The 19082-nt window shown below is 30.1% G+C and overlaps 1 protein-coding gene, 1 long non-coding RNA gene and 4 other non-coding genes across 6 annotated transcripts; 1 reads left to right on the top strand and 5 right to left on the bottom strand.

Annotated features, from left to right (window-relative positions):
• The first annotated feature begins 5728 nt into the window (after positions 1–5728).
• Positions 5729–8589, top strand: B9d1 (B9 domain-containing protein 1). Its single transcript, XM_065508227.1, has 3 exons — positions 5729–5990; positions 6048–6281; positions 8469–8589. The coding sequence occupies exons 1-3, from the start codon at positions 5729–5731 to the stop codon at positions 8552–8554; spliced, it is 582 nt and encodes a 193-aa protein (XP_065364299.1). The 3' UTR covers positions 8555–8589.
• Position 8590: 1 nt separating this feature from the next.
• Positions 8591–18331, bottom strand: LOC135957477 (uncharacterized). The gene is made up of 11 exons (XR_010576406.1): positions 18236–18331; positions 17372–17465; positions 17073–17152; positions 12960–13013; positions 12395–12443; positions 12015–12076; positions 11682–11744; positions 10062–11337; positions 9664–9714; positions 8954–9000; positions 8591–8721 (listed from the first exon to the last, which is right to left on the bottom strand). It is a non-coding gene; the product is annotated as an uncharacterized LOC135957477 (long non-coding RNA).
• Positions 11560–11630, bottom strand: LOC135959341 (small nucleolar RNA U18). Its single transcript, XR_010576545.1, has one exon. It is a non-coding gene; the product is annotated as a small nucleolar RNA U18 (small nucleolar RNA).
• LOC135959340 (small nucleolar RNA U18) lies at positions 11861–11931 on the bottom strand. Its single transcript, XR_010576544.1, has one exon. It is a non-coding gene; the product is annotated as a small nucleolar RNA U18 (small nucleolar RNA).
• Positions 12161–12231, bottom strand: LOC135959338 (small nucleolar RNA U18). Its single transcript, XR_010576542.1, has one exon. It is a non-coding gene; the product is annotated as a small nucleolar RNA U18 (small nucleolar RNA).
• On the bottom strand, positions 12839–12908 carry LOC135959342 (small nucleolar RNA U18). The gene has a single exon (XR_010576546.1). It is a non-coding gene; the product is annotated as a small nucleolar RNA U18 (small nucleolar RNA).
• Positions 18332–19082: the final 751 nt, after the last annotated feature.

Raw genomic sequence — 19082 nt, 5'->3', positions numbered from 1 at the left:
TGGAGCACTGATAGAGTTGGATAGGTATAATCTCAGGATTCTATTAGGAGTGATAACCGGCCATTGCTCAATAGGAGCCTTTAAGGGTAAATGGGATAATGGCACACAGGACTTCTGTAGAGTGTGTGGGGATGCAGAGGAGCAAGAGACAGTAGAGCACATTATGTGCGACTGCCCTAGGTTACAGGGTCACATACTAGATGGCTAGGAAATAGATTTCTGGACGAACTTGGTAGTGTTGCTGGCTGAAAATTAAGCAACATACTAGGTATCATTAAGGGAATATGGTGGCTATTTAAGGGACGTTCTACAGCGATTCCAAATCCGTGAAAAGATCTATCTTTCTTTCTTTCTCTTTTCAACAGGCGGTACTTTGGTCTCTTCTATTACTCTAAGGCTATCCTCTTTTTCAAACTATTTGAAGGGAATCACAATGGACCTCAAGGTCTCCGAGTGGAAGTGCACATAGTATACACCCCTTCCTAACTTGAATTAGTATGTAACTTATCAAACAAAAATAGTTTTTGTAATAATAGCACTGTGCTAGTTGAAAAATCTGTCAAGCGGGGCACCCGGTAGATTATGCTAATTCGGATACGCTGAATTCAGTGGTGCTAACCGTTTTTTAGGTTAGCTCGTATTTTCGAGATATACCGTTATTTCGAAAATGGAGGAGGTTGCACAAAATATATTCGCGTAACTCAAAAACGGTTTATTTTATTAAACAAACTGAAAAAACCGAAATTGCGCGACAAAATTACCTTTAAGTAAGGCTTGACATGTTTTTAATCTTCGCAGTCACTTTAAAAATATAATTTTTTTTGCCAAAAAACTTAGTTTAAGCCGCTGGGTGACAGAAAAAAGTGTAAATTTCGTGCATAGTGTAATTTAAATTCAATTATTTTTTTAGACATTTCCTTTTTATATTTTTTAATTTTCTTTTGTTTGACGTTATAGGGAATGTATAATTGAGAACATACTTTCTAATAATTGTACCTTGTTTGTTCTGCCATGGTGCATTAGTAGCTAAAGCTAACTACATACTGCCAAATTTAAGTGCAATCGGATAACTAGAACCCGTGACGGAAATCAATTGAAAGTTGTAAAATTGGGTAAATAATGACACTTTTTTCGATATCTTAACAAAATTCCCTATTTAAATATTGTTTCTAAAACATTTGATATAAATCTAAGCTTCTAGAGAAAATTATCTTTCTAACAAGGTATAAATCATATATTGAGCAAAAACTACTAGCAGAAAATAGTTGTTTACAAAACTTTTGCATGCAAAACAGTGATTAAATAATACAAACATGTCGTTTTTCTTGAATATAAGACGTAGGGAAATGCAAAGTGTGTGTATTTCAGCGAATTTATAAATGTGTATAAAAACATTGAGTGACTATTTTAAATAAATAATGAGTTGTTACAATTTTTAAACAACTATACGGCTTTTATTTGCAATCAAAAGTATCTGGTTTATTTAAAGGAAATAAACCCCCGTTTTTAAAAAGGTAAAAACGCAACATTATGTTACTGTACACAGGAGACAAATTCATGTGTAGACAAGAAATTGTACGATAATTAAACCCCGCCTTAACTAGGCATCAATTGTTCACATAGCGAACAATTTTGACTGCGCCCATCAATTTGTCTTGTTTGGACCCCTCTTTCCAATGTTATGTTCATATCCACACGAGACAAATTCATGGGGTCAAGACGTTGAGTAACCTTATTGATGGCTTGTCAAGACGTAGGGTGATCGATAGTCAGATGTTGGCTCCTGGTGACTGACTGAGAATGATACCAAACTTCATCAGGAATCGTTTGGCAACATTATTTAATATTGTAAACTGTCAGTAAAGAGGTTTTATTACAAGCTTTTATTTAACTAGCTATGTTTGTTTGTATATGTGCTCTTTTACAATGCGCAAATTGAGGCAGACCGACGAAGTTTGTTGGTGAGGGCTTCAAGAGGTAAAGTGTGTAGGCGTTATTGTTGTTTTTTATACAACTAAACGTTTGTTTGGTTGTGTGTTGGTTTTTTGACAAAAAAACAACAAAACGTATGTTTGGATGTGCCAGCTTTGCGTATTTTGTTTTGTTTTTGTGTTTTGTTTCTTTTGGCGTTGTTGTTGTTTTTTATACAACTAAACTTTTGTTTGGTTGTGTGTTGGTTTTTTTGACAAAAAATCCACAAATCGTATGTTTGAATGTGCATGCTTTGCGTATTTTGTTTTTCTTTTGTGTATTGTTTCTTTTGGCGTTGTTGTTGTTTTTTATTCAATTAAACGTATGTTTGGATGTGTGTTGGTTTCATTGCCTTGCGTATTTTGTTTTTGTTTTTTCTTTCGGTGTTCTGTTTCGTTTGGCGTTGTTGTTGTTTTTTGTGTTGTTGATAAATTTAGGATGCTGTACGCTGAAAGTGGGCAATGTACATACATACCTACAGTCAGCGTCTAAAGAAAGTGTACAACTTGTTTTTACATTTAAAACATTTTATTTACATATTAAAAAACTATTTGTTCTCCAGTTCTAGTATATTTAACAAAACATTTAATTGTTCTCTTGCAATATATAAACAAAAAACTAAACTAGTTCAACTGCAACAAAAACAGTAACAACAAAACCAAAAATACTCCATTTTTAACGCGTCAAAAGAGAGTGTACAGTTTAGGGAAATTAGAAGAAAAAACGTGTTTAGTATTTTATTTGACATCTTTTGGGTTTTAAAACAGTTTCAAGCCTCCTTGGCATTGTTTCTACCAATTTTGATGTCACCGATGTTGGGATGTTGAACCACTCTTCCTGCAGGATTTCGTGTAGAGAGTCATTGCTGGTAATATTTCATTTTCTGATCTGTCTGTCCAAATGCTACCACAGATGTTCAATGGGATTAATGTTCGGTGACTGTGGGGGTTGTTCCAGTTGTTTCGGTGTATGATACAACAACCATTTTTTAACAAGTTAAGAAGTATGCTTCGGATAGTTGTACTGTTGGAAGATCCAGGTTCGCTCTAGATTTAATTTTCTAATGATGGGTTCCATATTTTCTATAAGAATGTTTAGGTAATCGGTTTTGCTCATAAAACTATAAATAAATATGAGTTTTCCCATGCCACTTGCCACCATACACCCCCACACCATCACCTAACCACCACCATGCTTTACGGTGGATAGTACATTTTTTGGTCGAACTCTTGATTTTTGCTTCTCCAAATTTTACTCCTTTTTTTACTTCCGAAAATCTCAAACTTGCTTTCGTCCGTAAACAGCACATTATTCCAAAACAATTTTCTTGGTTTTTATACCTGTTTGCGAATTCTCGAAGTCGCTCTTTATTTCGTTTGGAAATGTGGGGTTATTCTCTCGGAACTCCACCATATAGAGCATTTGGGTGTAGCGCTTGGCGAACCGTACTGTTACTAACTCTCACTCCAGACGAATCTGTTAATTCTTCGCATAATTTTACTGCACTTACTGTGAATACTTTCTTCACTGCTCTCACAATCGATCGTATTTCAAGGTTGTTAAGGAGTTTTGGTGTTCCGGCACGTTGCTGATCTTCTAAAATTCTAATTTTTTTTACAGTATTATGGCTTCTTCCTATTATAGAGGAGATTTCACGTGACGATTTGCCTTCATTTTTAAATTTTATGACTTACTTTCTTGTTTCAATTGCGGTTTGTTTTCCCATTTTGGTTTTAAAGTTCTCGCGATCAAACAAGAAAAGCTACTATCTTAAAATCTCATGAGACTAGCAGCAAGATCCACAAAAAATTATAATCTAGGCAAAAATAAAGAATAACAATATATTTTTTATGTAGCTAGAAAAATCTTATTGCAATTCTAAATGTGTACACTTTTTTCTGACGCGTTAAAAATGGAGTATTTTTGGTTTTGTTGTTACTGTTTTTGTTGCAGTTGAAATAGTTTAGTTTTTTGTTTATATATTGCAAGAGAACAATTGTGTGTTTTGTTAAATATACTAGAACTGGAGAAAAAATTGTTTTTTAATATGTAAATAAAACGTTTTAAATGTAAAAACAAGATGTACACTTTCTTTTGACGCTGACTGTATATACTAATTATAAAAAATAATAATGCATCCACAACAAAGGTGAAGGGTATATAAGATTCGGCATAGCCGAATATAGCACTCTTACTTGTTTTTATTCAGTTCGAATTGGCAATTCACTTGTGGTTGTTGTGGCGAAAAATACAACAAACCCAAAAGCAAAAACAACAACAGGCAACTTTGACAGTTCACCTACTTTTTAACAAAAACAAAGTACCTGTTGTTTTTGTATTGTTGTAGTGATGCAGTCACCTTTCTAAGTGTGCCCTGAGAGCTATATTCGGAGCCGAATCTTATATACAATCTTATATGAACAAAATTAATTTTTTTTGCAGTTTTTTCATTTTTTGTAAAAAAAAATGTTTCCAATTGTTTTTTTAAATTTAATTTTTTTTTTTTGTTTTTTCATTTTTTTTAATATTTAGCGAAAGAAAACTTTTTTAAAAAAAAATTCTGGTTAAAAAGTATTTTTTCCGATTTTGACCCATTGTAGGTCCAACTTACTATGGTTTTATATTCGTCATTGCAAAGGTCTTTGAAATATCTATCATTAGATATCCATATTGTCTATATTAATGACTTAGTAATCCAGATATAGGTCAGAAATCGAGGTTATCCTGTTTTTTTTCTTCATATCTCTGCCATTTGTGGACCGATTTAGCTGATTTTAAATAGCAAACTTCTCGAAAGCATGTCTACCCGAAGATATCAGGGGTCTTCAGACAGACGGACATGGCTTAATCGACTCCGCTATCTATAAGGATCCAGAATATACTTGTCGGAAATGAAAAATGTGGAAATTACAGACGGAATGACAAACTTATATACAAACACGAAGGTGAAGGGTATAATAAAAGTCATTGTTCTCGCGATGTCACCTTATTAGATTCGACTTGCTATATACAACTACATATCGTCTCCCTATGTGCAAAATAACGTAACATCACTTATAAAAGAACAAATTTTATCAATGCACATTTTATGCTACGTGTCTTACATTATTTTGAATTGCTGTTTTCTAAAACCAAAATAACGTATCATCAATATAAATTTGTATGAAAAAATAAAAATTTAAATAAAATATTTTTTTTTATTTTAAACTAGCTCTTTAGCTATTAATAAATGTTTACTTCGTATGGGAGGTGCTACGCCCATTGTACCCTATATAGGTCAATTGTGAATCTAAACCATCCAGGGACCCATTCAAACACACACACAAAATATATACAAAGAAGATAAAAGCAGTTATAGATATTTTTATACTTATTTAAACAAAAAAAGGTACTTCATTAAATTTTCATAAAGTCTGCAAAAAAATTCAATTACAACAAATTTATTAAAAAATATTAGTAAACAACCTAAAATACGGTAAAATACTATGTATGTATTTATTAATTAATCAATCAAAACATGTAAGTTTTGCTTAAGAATTTACGAATTTTTTGATGATAAGTTGTTTTGCATTTTAGGTGACGATATATTATTAATGGGAATACAGCGCCACCTAAACGTGAATTACTATATAACGTACCCGAATTGCCAACCGCTCATGTATTTCAATGCACTTTTCAAGTTGTCATAGTAACGGATAGAAATATTAATAAATATTAAAGCAAGTAGAAAAACTGATATCATGGAATAACTCTTGAAATGGAGCCTAATACAACAGCCGCAAGTTACTTTAATATTTTCTTAACTGGTCAATTGGAATCGGCAACATTTCCATTGGGACCAGAAGCATCAGAAATATTTTGCCGCTATGAAAGTGTAGCTGGCCCTGACTGGGAACTGGTTAGTGGCCTCAAAAAGGGTATAACACAACTTGCTTCAAATCACAATGGCAACTTTAACGATCCCATTGTATTCAATATGCCAATAGAACAAACTTACCGCAGTACAAACTCATTCGGATGTAAGTTTGTGTTATAAATTGTTATTTTCTGGATTTAACTATTTTAATTGATTTCAGGGCCTCAACTACTAATATCCGTCTATGGTAAAACACGCTGGGGCATAGAAACATCACTAGGCTACAGTCGTGTTCATGTGCCAGTATTTGGAAATGTTACAAATCATTCATTGAAGTCTCCTATATTAAAACCTCGTTGCAGTAACATGATGGCCGATATGACAACTTGGCTAACAGGCCGTAATCCCGAATTGAAAGATGTAAAAGTGCTATTGGACAATTCTAAAAGTAAAGGTATGCACATTTTTATATTTAGCCTTATTAAAAGAGCTCATACACGAAACTACCATGCTGGAGCAATCAGGGCCTACGACAGTTTCGTACTAGATTAAAGAACAAGTTTGCATTTTATCTTTAATCTAGTACGAAAATTGTCGTAGGCGTATGACGATAAGGGTGATTATTAATTTTTGAATATTAAACGTAAAATCAAGGTGGAGTCAGTGAAACAGCTGATAACTTTTTTTCGCTTTTTGGTTCTAACAATTGTCAAAGCTTGTTTTTATATTTAAATATCTACATATCTACACTATATTAAGTTAAAATACTTATTTCTTTAATTTTTCATTTTGGGTTTTTGACATTTGTTAAGACCAATTGTTGTTTTTTGTAGAACTGACACCACCTGGTATGAATTCGCTTTGCGTAAAATCTTCCTCGGAACTATCAGACATGTCACACATTTCGTTCGGAATGGTTTCAATTCCATAGTTTTTATTCCGAACGATTTCGTTTAGGCCCTTCAGATTCCATGTAATTTATTAATTCCAAAAATATTTAATAATTCAGTATTTCTGATTTTAATTTGATAGCGTTTTTTATATTAAAACAAAAGTGAAGTTTTTGGTACAGAAATAGATTAAAATTTTAAGAAAAATAAATAATTACAAACAAATATCAATTCCTCTTTGAAATCTGTTAGTGGTTTCATTCCGAAAGAAATGTTCGTTTTACTTTTAAAAAAAATATTTGATATAAATCAGTGCTGCCAAGTGATGCATTTTTGAACATTTGACGTTAATTATGCTGTAGTGATGCACAACTACTGCATTTACGAACGTACCCTATTTTTCGATACGATAGCTCATTCGATCACGAATGCTGTAATTTGGCCCCAGCATAGGTTACTAAGAGACACTCCGTGTGGAGTTCTCAGTCTCCCATCGGACGCGTCCCAGGTGGCGGATAGGGAGAGCTATTGCCTAGTCTAGTGATACTGTTTTTTACAACAGGTCATTAGCCTTGACAAATGCTCAAGCGATGTCAATATCTTAAGATACATTTTTAACATGGTCTAAACTTCTCGACATAGCTAGGTTAGTAATCGGAACTGCGTTAGCCGAATATACAATACTTCAGCAAAAATAAACTGTATGAAAATTATATCAACACAATTTGTACGAATTACTCACAAAAAGTTTAAAGTGACTACACTCCAGATTACTTAAGGACACTTAAGTGGCAATTGTCTTCAGGCTAGATTACTTCAATTATCTTCTCTCTGCACTACAAAGAGCACATACGTGTCAAATGACCAAAATATATACAGCCCAATTATGAATAAAAAATTCCGAGGGAGTTTGTTCCCCGGGAGTTTTTTCCCATTGAATTTGAATAGGAAAAATGAGAAAAGGGAAAAAACTCCCGGGGAATTTTTATTAATAATTGGGCTGATAAAGTGGAGTCAGCCAAGTGATAAGACATTTGTGACAATTACTGTCTTTAAGGGATACATTGACTACATGCTTAACTGCTGAGTGAGTTTGGTCTATGACAGCATAGGATGTGTTCGTAAATGCAGTAAATTTGTGCATCACTGATGCCACGACCTGCAAACTTTTGCAACATATAACTTAATGATGCATTGGTTGCACAAATTTGGGGCATCACTGCCAACAATTTGCATTAAAAAACGTTTGACGTAAAGCAATAATCGCAAATATGCTTTTTCGAACGCTAAACTTTTAATTTGCTGCAGTGATGCAATCTTACTGAATTTACGAACACACCCATAGTTTCCGATCTATGTATGTGTATTAATCTATGGTTCATACTGTAAAAGAATTGCGAAGCCAACTTCACTCCTATTCGAGAAATGCCAAAAACAAAAACCTTTTGACTTTTCTTAGACATTTTATAAAAAACTAGCGGGTTAATATGTAATTTGATTCTAAAGAAATTATTTTCGAATTTCCATGCATAGAGTTTTGGAATCGATTTACACAGAATTGAGTAACACAATACGAAATCGATCGGAATAAAATTTACGGATTGAAACCATTCCGAACAAATTGTGTGACATGCCTGTATACTTTTTGGTGCTACGACCAATATTTTGATATGTTACAAACGGATATGATATGAAAAACTCGGACCTAAAATTATATTATTTATGTTAACATTTGTTCAATATCATTCCAGGTTTGTCCATGGAATCATACGGAGAAATACAATTAATGTTGAATATTATAACGAGGGGCACAGCACGCCTTGGCTTGGAATATTAGCCTTTAATAATAAATAAGTAAAAATACAAATACACGTTTTTTTTTAAAAAAATTTTTTATTTTATTTTTGTTTACATATTTTTTTTGTAAAATAAAATGAAAAACTGAACAACGTTGAACAAATTAATGGTCTCTGCATCACATTTCCTGAAATCATTATATCATACCTGCAAATGAAAAAAAAATATAATTAATCAAAATGATAAGCAAACATTCAGAAGTTTTCAGTCAGAATTTGAAAATAAGCTTGAGCAAAGGACTCTTCACTTAGTGTAAATTTTGTCTATTTTATAGCCTGTGGATTTACTTTGTAACTCGATTCGACAATGAAAATTTGTGTGATATCGAATTACGGAGTAAACCCCTCTCTGATATTTAAAGTGCATGTATTATTCTTACCTGTAATTAACTGTAAGTAGAAAAATCCTTTCCTTTAAAGAGCAAATCTGTAAAATAAACGAATAATTAATTTATAAAATCAAATTCAGATTTAATTACTTTTATTTTATAAAATTAAACAAGTAAAATAGTTTTTTATTTCCCTAAACTAGCAATATTACTCAGTCAGCTAGCTGTTAGCCAACATAAATTAGACGCTTACGTTAATTCGATTCGAAAATGAAGAAATATTTGTATGCATATGTACACATTTGTTCAAAACTTTTTTCTTTCGAGTTGAATTAAAGTTCCATAACGATTTCGAGGAGTCGGATTGTAATTTCAGCTACTCAATCCGAAAACGAAAATGTGTGATAAAAACATTGTATTTCAAAAAGATTTCCTTTCGAATCGAATTAGGGAGTAACCCCCAGATTAACTATTTTTCTGCCATGGGTGAACATTCCGAAATTCTAAGATCACCTGTTTAATTAAAGTTAATTTAAAAACGATGTTTGTTGTAAGGCCAAAATAATTTGAATGAAGCCTTTAAAAAGCAACTACTCCATACTATCATTTCATTTTACTTGTTTACTTTTATATTCAGAATTGATATTATCATCAAAAATATATAATTTATGTCGGGAAAAGAAGACATAAATAAATATTATCATCATAAAATAGCCACTATGTATTATAAATAAAAAGTTTTGTTGGTAGCACACACTTACCTTTCTGAATTTCCGAAATAGGTTGGCCAATTTTATAAGACTGTAAGACAGCTGTAAAAAAAACAAAATTAATTATTTTAATAAAATCAAATTAAAATTCAATATTATCCTTTTTGATAGTAAACAAGTAAAATAGTTTTTAAAAATGTCTCAAAATATGTCTTGATATATACTGACAATTATAATTTGACTGTTGTCATGTCGTAGTATATTTTTAATTAAATACACATTTATAAATAAAACTTTATATCATCTTTAACTACAATATTACTTGTTTATATAATCAGTTTTGATATTATCATCAAAAATATATATTATGTCGGGAAAAGAAGACATAAATAAATATTATCATCATAAAATATAATGGATAAATAAGTATACATTGGTAAACAACTCACCTCATTGATACACTCTCTCTCCTCAATATTATTGTAAATTTAAAAAAAAAAGAGTTTACATAAATTAAAAATTGTCAATACACTATTTAACTATTATTTATTGCTTTTGTTCTGAAAAACAAATTGTTTTTACATGTGAATATTTCATGTCGCTGATGCAGTAACGCCTGACATTCCCAAATATTCGTTGAATTGTCGGGGGGACAAAATCTGAATTTCAACACTACACCGAAATGTTATAGAAGGAAATGAGAGTAAATTTATAATTCAAAGAATACATTAAAAAGTAATTTAAACAATTGGCAAATTGGAATGCATTTTCAACCCTGCCAAGGGTGTTATCAACTAGTTGCTAAGGATTGTATGGTATTGAAAATGGGCAATATCGGTCTATGATTTCACCTAACCCCCATACAAATATATATATAGGCATTTATGTATTGAAATCAATAAAATAAAAATAAATATACCCCCGGAATACTGTATGTCACCCATACAAGCCCCCTCTCAGAAAATGACTTGAACATTCATGATTGCCTTATAATAATTTAATATCGTGATGAAATTGAATATAAACTAGTTTTATATGAACCTTAGATCTGATATTTCTACCAACTTTTGTGAGGATCGATCCCTAACATATCAGAAAAATATTTTATTATCACATAAAATGGTGGGTATATAGGCCGACTTCATAAACGCAGTAATGCAAAGCAATTACTAGGCAAAGCAATACTTTGTGACATTCATGAACGCATAAATGTTTTGTAAAGAATCATAAATAAAAACAGTTCACAAATTTGACAGATGCTGCGGCTGGACAAGCATTGCCATACAATAATGAACTTGCGACATTGCCAAAACAAAATCTATTGCGTTTATGAACACTATGCATTGCAGTGTTGCTTTGCAAAATGCGTTTATGAAGTCAGCCATACTATCTGTGAACTTTTGACAAAACAACTTAAGTGGAATTTAGTTGTTTTGTCAAAAACAAATCAACACAACTCCAAATAAGTCGATTTGTTTTTTTTATGATATCTCAGAAACTAATATTCGTAAGAGGAAGCAGATTAGTGTAAACGGACCGTTTTGAAAAGTTAGTTTTATTATAAAAATTTCGAGTTGTGTCACTTTTAAACTGGGTGCGATATGTGAGAATTTCATAGATATGTTTGCTGTTCTTAACTATATAGAAATTAAACTCTTTAATTTATGTACTCTTTTTTTTTAATTTGTATGCACCCTCATCCATTTATTTGACAGCTTGCGAGATCTGTAAACATAAAACTTTTATGAATACAAGCCATAGTATAAGAAAATTATAAGCAGTCGAAATTATTCACCCTTATCGTGGTTGGCGTAAACGTCATACGCCTACGACTGTTTCGTACAAGATTAAAGAAAAAATGCAGACTGTTTCTTTAATCTAGTACGAAACTATCGTAGGCGTATGACGTTTACGCCAACCACGATAAGGGTGATTATTATTGAGTTATAAAATCAGCAATTGGAGGAATTAAAATCAATTCAAATTCATAAACACGGACCAATTAATATCATCATTATATAATTTCTTTTTTATTACTATAAGTGTGTGAAAAAAAATTTAAAACTTACATTATTAATTAGGTCTACGATTATTGTATTGTAACACCATGGATATACGTATAACCACAAAATCTGAAATAAAATAAAGGAAACAATAAATATAATTTTCATAATAAACTTAAAATAAAAAAATTATAATTTTCATAATAAACTTAAAATAAAAAAATTATAATTTTTTTCATCTTTTTTTGTATCAGTAATTGGAGAATTTTAAATCAATTTAAATTCATAAACACGGACCAATTAATATCATCATTATGTTCTAAGCTTTTACTTAATTATTTAATTTTATTTCAAATTTATATATAAATATACATATGTGGGAAAACACTTTAAACTTACATTATTTATTAGATTCACAATGGTTGTATTGCAATACAATATAAATACGCATAACAGAAAATCTAAAATAATAAAAAAAGAAACAATAAATATTTTTCATAATAAAATAATTATACATATAGTAAGTATATTCTTTGTTTTTTATGTTTTATCAGTAATTGGAGAATTTTAAATCAATATAAATTCATAAACACGGACCAATTAATATCATCAGAAAGAAAAAAAATACAAAATTCAAATGAAAATCACAATCAAGTTAATCAATCCAACAAGATCTCAATTTGCATAAAATATGAAGTTTATTAAATTTGAAGAACAAACTATTTGTGCTCTTGTTTATGTTTTCTAATTTACAGAATTGTTTTAAAAATTGAACTTACATTTTTATAATATCTATCCATGCACATGTTTGTTGTTGCCAAAGTTTAGCTAAAAGAAAAACAAAGATTCATTTCATAAAATAAATATTAAAAATAGTAATTTTTGTTTTAGAAAAAAAAATCATTAAACAGATAAATGCCGATCGATTTCCAAATTTACAAAATTGTGATGAAATTCGACAAATTTCCAAGATCTATTATTAAACAAAATTTGACATTTAAATAGATTTTAAAAATAATAATAACTATAATAAAACGCAGTAATTTTGTCGATTCCGTTCGAAATTATTTTTCATAAAATATTTGTCCTATTCTTTACACAGTTGTTGCATTTTAATTTTTTTCATTTAAAAATAATTACTTTTTACATCCCAATCCATTCGACTGAAATGCAATAGCATGCATACACACACAACTTGAGTTTTGAAGTGAACAATTTATTTAGTTTTTCAGTAATTGGAAGTTTATAATCAAAATAAATTCATAAACACGGACCAATTAATATCATCACTAACCAAAAGATACACATAAAGTAATAAAGTGTTATTTGTATTTCCAAACATACCTAATTTTACATACATACATATATGTAGTTTTTAATCCTCCAGTTTTTTTTTATCTGTAAAGAATAATAAAATAATTAAATTATTGTATTCTAAAAATGTATAAATAATAAATTGTGTATTTATTTGATCAGAACACATAAATGTGCAGCCGAATTGTATAGTCATTATTTGATCATACGGTAACTTTTGTCCTCATTTACAAACAAACAAAAATATTTAACAATTGTCCAATTCACAACCAACGTTGTTGTATCATTGTAAATCAAAAATATTTTTTAAACTGACAGATTCAGTATGTTCTTTATTTTTTGTATTGAAAAGCTCCAGAGAGCTAGTAAAAATAGTAAAAACTAGCAAGCAAACCAACTAGCAGACCGATTAGGCTTAGCAGAGATTTAGCAAAGCGTTTATTTATAATGCATTTTTGGCCGTCAATAAACAATTTGAGAATTAACTCTGAATAGTGTGATGCATTGTAAACTATTTAAAAAAAAAATCAACTCGATTTTTTTCCCATACAAAACTTTTATTAGTTGTTTCAAGTTTATTTACAAATTTAATTTTATACAATACAGCTGTTGTTTAAAGATTTAGGAAGTCTTTGATTGTACGTTAATAGCCCTGACAGACATAGGATTTGTATACTATACTAGCGTAGTATCAAAGACTATAAATATATAAAGATGTTGCACAGCCATACATTGTACTGCCAGTGAAAAATTTACCGATGGCAGTACGGCTACTGCCACTTATGCTCAGAGAACTTTTTATACTCAGAGCACATATTACATATTATTCTCAACTCTAAGCAATTTATTCGTATATGCGTGCATACGTGTGTGTATGTATGTACATTACTAAAAGGAGTCTTGTTTTCACACAATTTATGTGCAAATAATCCATAAAAAATAAATGTTACCGATTGTGTTATTGTAGGGAAAGAATACGTGTTTTATTGTTGTAGAAATTAAACTATCACCCTTATCGTGGTTGGCGTAAACGTCTTACGCCTACGACTGTCTCGTACTAGATTAAAGATAAAATGCAAACTGTTTCTTTAATCTAGTACGAAACTGTCGTAGGCGTATGACGTTTACGCCAACCACGATAAGGGTGTATATTGGTTCGCACCGAAATAAGAAATCTTTATTTTATACATACATTTTAGGAATTGCATATTTTTAGGGAAACGAAAGTAGCAATTTATGAATTATTATTAATTAAATATCATTATATAAGACAAATTTAGCTGGAAATTATATATACATTTCATCACTCCGTTGGAAATACATACAGATTTTGATTTACTGTTATTTTAATTTATTACATAGGAACTAATCCAGATCCCAGTAACAGTTTATATTTTCATAATATTGCCCTAAATTTGAATTTGACATAAAAAATAGGCGTTTTTTGGATGGATAAAAGATTCTAAATTTTTTTCAATTAAAATATTTCAAAAAGTAGTTATATGTAAATGCTTTTCAAAAAGTATAAATTTCTTATATACCTTCTTAGAAATTTTTTAGATAACTTAAAAAGAAGAAAAGTACTTTTTCCCCCTAGCTAGCGGGAAGTCATGATGTTTAAACAATTATTTCTTAATCAGCCCAATTATGAAAAGAAATTCCCCGGGAGTTTCTTTCCCTTTTCTTATTTTTCCTATTCAAAATCTATGTTAAAAAAACGAAAAGGGAAAAAACTACCGGGGAATATTTTTTCATAATAGGGCTGAATATGACATATACATTTGTTGTTAATCCAATGAAAGAAAAAAGAGAAAATCGAGTAACATTTGGACCCGCTATTATCAAAAAACTGGTGTAGGGTGGGTAAAAATATTGAAAATTTAATTTTCAAATGCGAATATCTCCTAAGCTGTAAAAGATGGTAGCTACTATGAGGAGGTTCTTTATATGTAATTTTTGAATTCGGAACCCAAACGAAGAAATAGAGTTGGTCAATGAGGTCCTATTTCAAAAATTAAACTTGACTATAGTGAGTTAAATGTAGTAGTTCTAGTAAGTAGTAAACCAAAGAAGCATTCGTTTTATTACAACTTCGTTCCATACAAACACTAGTACACAATTTAATTATCTAAAAAAATACATTAGCGGTATTCATGATGTAGAGCTCTTGGCCTAGTAAAAAAGCAGAAGAGCTATTTATTGACAAACATTTATATTTTGTATTTAGTTTGGGCAAATGTGCTTTTTTAATACCTTACAAGGTCAAGTACTCTACATTGTGAATACCGCAATTATATTTTGGTGCAAATCGATATAGTTTTATTTCTACAACAATAAAACACGTATTCTTACCCTACAATTACACAATCGGTAACATTTCTTTTCTGCAGATTATTTCCACATAAATTGTATGAAAACACGATTTTTTGATTTTTTGGTATTATTTTTACTAAATGTTTTTCACGAAAAAATAAAAACAATGTACACAAATGCTTATAGGAATGTACCATATACATGTGTATGGGCTTTTTATTCTCTTTAATTGTCTCAGTAAACATGAGAGTGAGCACGAAGATTTAGCTTCCCTGTTACCTAGACCCTCATCAATAAGCACAAAATTTTGTCAATTTTAAATACACTGTGTGCAACATCTTGTGTGTCAACTAGAGATGCTAATCGGGACTGATTTTTGAAAATCCCGGGGTTCGAGATTTGGTAAAGAATCCCGGGGTTCGGGATTTGGTAAAGAACCCCGGGTCGGGATTTCGGGATTTTCGGGAAATCTAAAATCCTGAAAATCATAAGAAAAGTACATAATTATGTCTTTACAATTGAAAGAAATTTTTTTTTAGCAATTAATTTTTATTAGACACTAAAATGCATAAAATACTTGCATGAGTACATTATATAAGAAGAAATAACAATAAAGTATGTACATTAGGGTGGGTACATTTTTTTTCACGAAAAATCGTATAGCAGAAACGCATTCTACAGAAAATTCTATGAAATTTTCCCCAAGAAACAATAGGTCTAAAATCAAATCCTATCTTGCGCATTTCGTCTTTTATTCAATGATATTTCAGTAGGTTTTTTATTGGATGAAAGACGAAATGCGATTGATAGGATTTGATTTTCCACCTATGGTTTCTTGGTAAAACTTTCTTAGAATTTTCCATAAATTGCGTTTCTGCTATACGATTTTTTACTTTTGGATCGTCCATACAAATCGACCCAGCCTAATGTACATACTGGTAAAAACAGTACCTTATCTTTTAGCCTTTTTGCAATCGAAATATTTTCATTTTGTTCGAGCTCCTCATCTGAGATAAAATCTATTTCATTTGAAGAGGATTCAAATTGAGTTTTGTTTGACAACTTACATAAAAAGGTGAAGAAGAATTGATTTTCTAGAGCCCCACTCAAGGAAAACCAAAAATACCGTTTTCCTTTATTAACTATATTGTAGCAGGAGTTGAGCGTAACAACTTTGCTGAACATAACTTTGTGATATTCGGGCATATAGAATGTCAAAATGCATGAAAAAGGCACACAAAAATTACAAGTTCCCCTATTTATTTATGAAAAACGGGATTTGGAAAATCCCGAAAACCCCGAGATTTAAAATTAAAAAAACCCGGGATTTTCGGGAACGGGATTCTAGTGTCAACCTATACTATAATTAAACCATCAAACACTATGGTACGTAGTATACATCATATCGTGGTTAGAAACCACATTTCTGTCAGGGCTATAACATGTGTTTAGCCAGTATAAATAACTCGTATGTTAAATCCATACTAAATTTTGGTTTTAAGTACGGCTGCAAATGTTTAAAACATTTTTTTAAAACAAAATCAAAACAATTTAAAAATCTTACAACAATACTTTGATATTACGATACAAAACCGGTTGTGAATTGGACAAATGTAATTTTTTGTATTATTAAAACTATTAAACAATTTACCCCCATTAACACGAAGTCTGGTTAAGCCTTAACTAATAGTTATATTGTCGGTTAAAATTATTTTTGTATGAAAACTGTCAGTTTAACTATTAGTTAACACATAACCAGACTTCGTGTTAATGGGGGTTAGAATAGCAGTCGTGTTTTAATTTAGTTATAGAAGTAAGAGAACAACATACCTGAGTATTTTAATGCAGATGACAAGTAAAACATAATTGTGGGCTTTGGATTTAATAAACCACATTCAAATCGTTTTCATCTAAAAATAAGAAAAGAAAAGGGGTATTTAGACAATGTTTTGCATAAATATATAAAACTGATAATAATTGTGTATTTATTTGATCAGAACACATAAATGTGCAGCCGAAATTGTATAGTCATTATTTGATCATACGGTAACTTTTGTCCTCATTTACAAACAAAATAAACAATTTATTGAAACTTATTTAGTTAATAAAAAAGTTACAGAACAACATACCTGAATATTTTTATATAGATGTAAAGTACAATATCGTTGCTCTATTCAATTGTAGGCTTTGAAATGTAATAAACCGCATTCAAACAGCTTTCATCTAAAATGAGGAGAAAAGTGAGTGTTTAGAAAATGTTAAATATATAAAAAAAAAATAATAATAATTGTGAACTTATTTGATCAGAACACATAAATGTGCAGCCGAAATTGTATAGTCATTATTTGATCATACGGTAACTTTTGTCCTCATTTACAAATAAAATAAGTAAGAGAGCTATATTCATTCGGCTGTGCCGAATCTTATATACAATTCAAGATAAAGATTGAAAATATTTGATGGAAAAAAAATTAATGTAAAGATTTTATTATTGAAAAATCCATAAATAGAAAAAAAAATTGAGGTAGTCGTGGTTTTTGTTTACATCTCAGCCTTTTGGGGGTGATTTTAAATAACAACTGAACCGGGACTATACTTTATGGCGTTCCAAATGAAAAATGTAGAAATTACAAGTGGTATATACATATTATATATCCTCCCTTGCTACTTATGGTGATTGGTATAAAAATGCTGATTGGTTTTGAATAGGAAGGTTCGAAGTAGTGCGTGATTCCATACGAAAGAAGAAAGGTTTTTTGATTTACGATGTATAATTTATACTTTTTATATTTTGAAAACTTTTCCAATTAAAATTGTACTGTTTCCCGACATTTAATTAATTTTAGTTGAACAGAGCTTTTTTAATTCGATTTAGAATATACACAAATCATACATAATCTTGTATATATTACTATTTTTATCATACTTTTTGTGCATTTTAATCTTAATTATGGAATATAACCCTCAAGTTTTTATTAAAAACAAGAACTTACCTGATATTTAAATGCAGTTGTCCCAATTCTTATTGAAATGTAGCTGCATACGATACATTTAAAATATAATGTATCCAAGTGTTTTGTTCTGAAAATAAAACAAAAAAAAAAAATAAGTACTAAACAAAAACAAAATTTTAATTAGAAATGTAAAGTATAATTGATCAGAACACAAAAATGTGCAGCCGAAATTGTATAGTCATTATTTGATCATACGGTAACTTTTGTCCTCATTTTCAAAAAGAAGAAAAAAAGAGAGATTTAATAAAATATTAATTTACTTAATTCAAACTGTTTTTTTTTTGTGAATATGTGCATATGTATAGTAGGGTGGATCGATTTTTTTCACAAAAAAACATAGTGGGAAAAGACTGAAGAATTCTAAGCAACCATGGATCTAAAATGGATTTTGACCTCGTCGAAATTCAAAAATATGCCGCAATTTTTATTTTCAGTTACACAAAGTTTTCAATTATAAATGATTATGCATTAAATATAACATATATAAACTGATTAAAATGCTGCATTCAGTAAATAAAAAACAATACTAGTGCTGAAACAGCAAATACATACATAAAAAATAACTAAATAAAATATTTATTTTCAGACGTGTTAATAAAATTAACAGAAATTTGTAGCTGATTATAAGTTGAACTGATAAATGAAAGAAAATTTTTTCTGAATTATTATCATTGTATCTATTATAATTGTATTTATCTCTCCTCTCTCTCTTAAAATGTTAAAAATTAATTTAAATTAAAGAAATTCACGTCAACATTTCACCAAATTTGTCCATAAAAACTATATTTTTATGGACAAAAACCAAATGATTGTACATACACACAAT

This window comes from Calliphora vicina, chromosome 4, assembly GCF_958450345.1.
Source record: "Calliphora vicina chromosome 4, idCalVici1.1, whole genome shotgun sequence".
Lineage (NCBI taxonomy): Eukaryota > Metazoa > Arthropoda > Insecta > Diptera > Calliphoridae > Calliphora > Calliphora vicina.
The sequence above is the reverse complement of the archived record's forward strand: the minus strand, read 5'-3'. Positions and strand labels throughout refer to the sequence as shown.

What these genes read in the sequence shown, in the direction of transcription:
- B9d1 (XM_065508227.1), top strand. Translation starts at nt 5,729, where the DNA reads ATGGAGCCTAATACAACAGCCGCAAGTTACTTTAATATTTTCTTAACT. An exon ending in CAGTACAAACTCATTCGGAT is followed by an intron (nt 5,991 to 6,047) that starts GTAAGTTTGTGT and finishes AATTGATTTCAG; the next exon opens with GGCCTCAACTACTAATATCC. An exon ending in GGACAATTCTAAAAGTAAAG is followed by an intron (nt 6,282 to 8,468) that starts GTATGCACATTT and finishes ATATCATTCCAG; the next exon opens with GTTTGTCCATGGAATCATAC.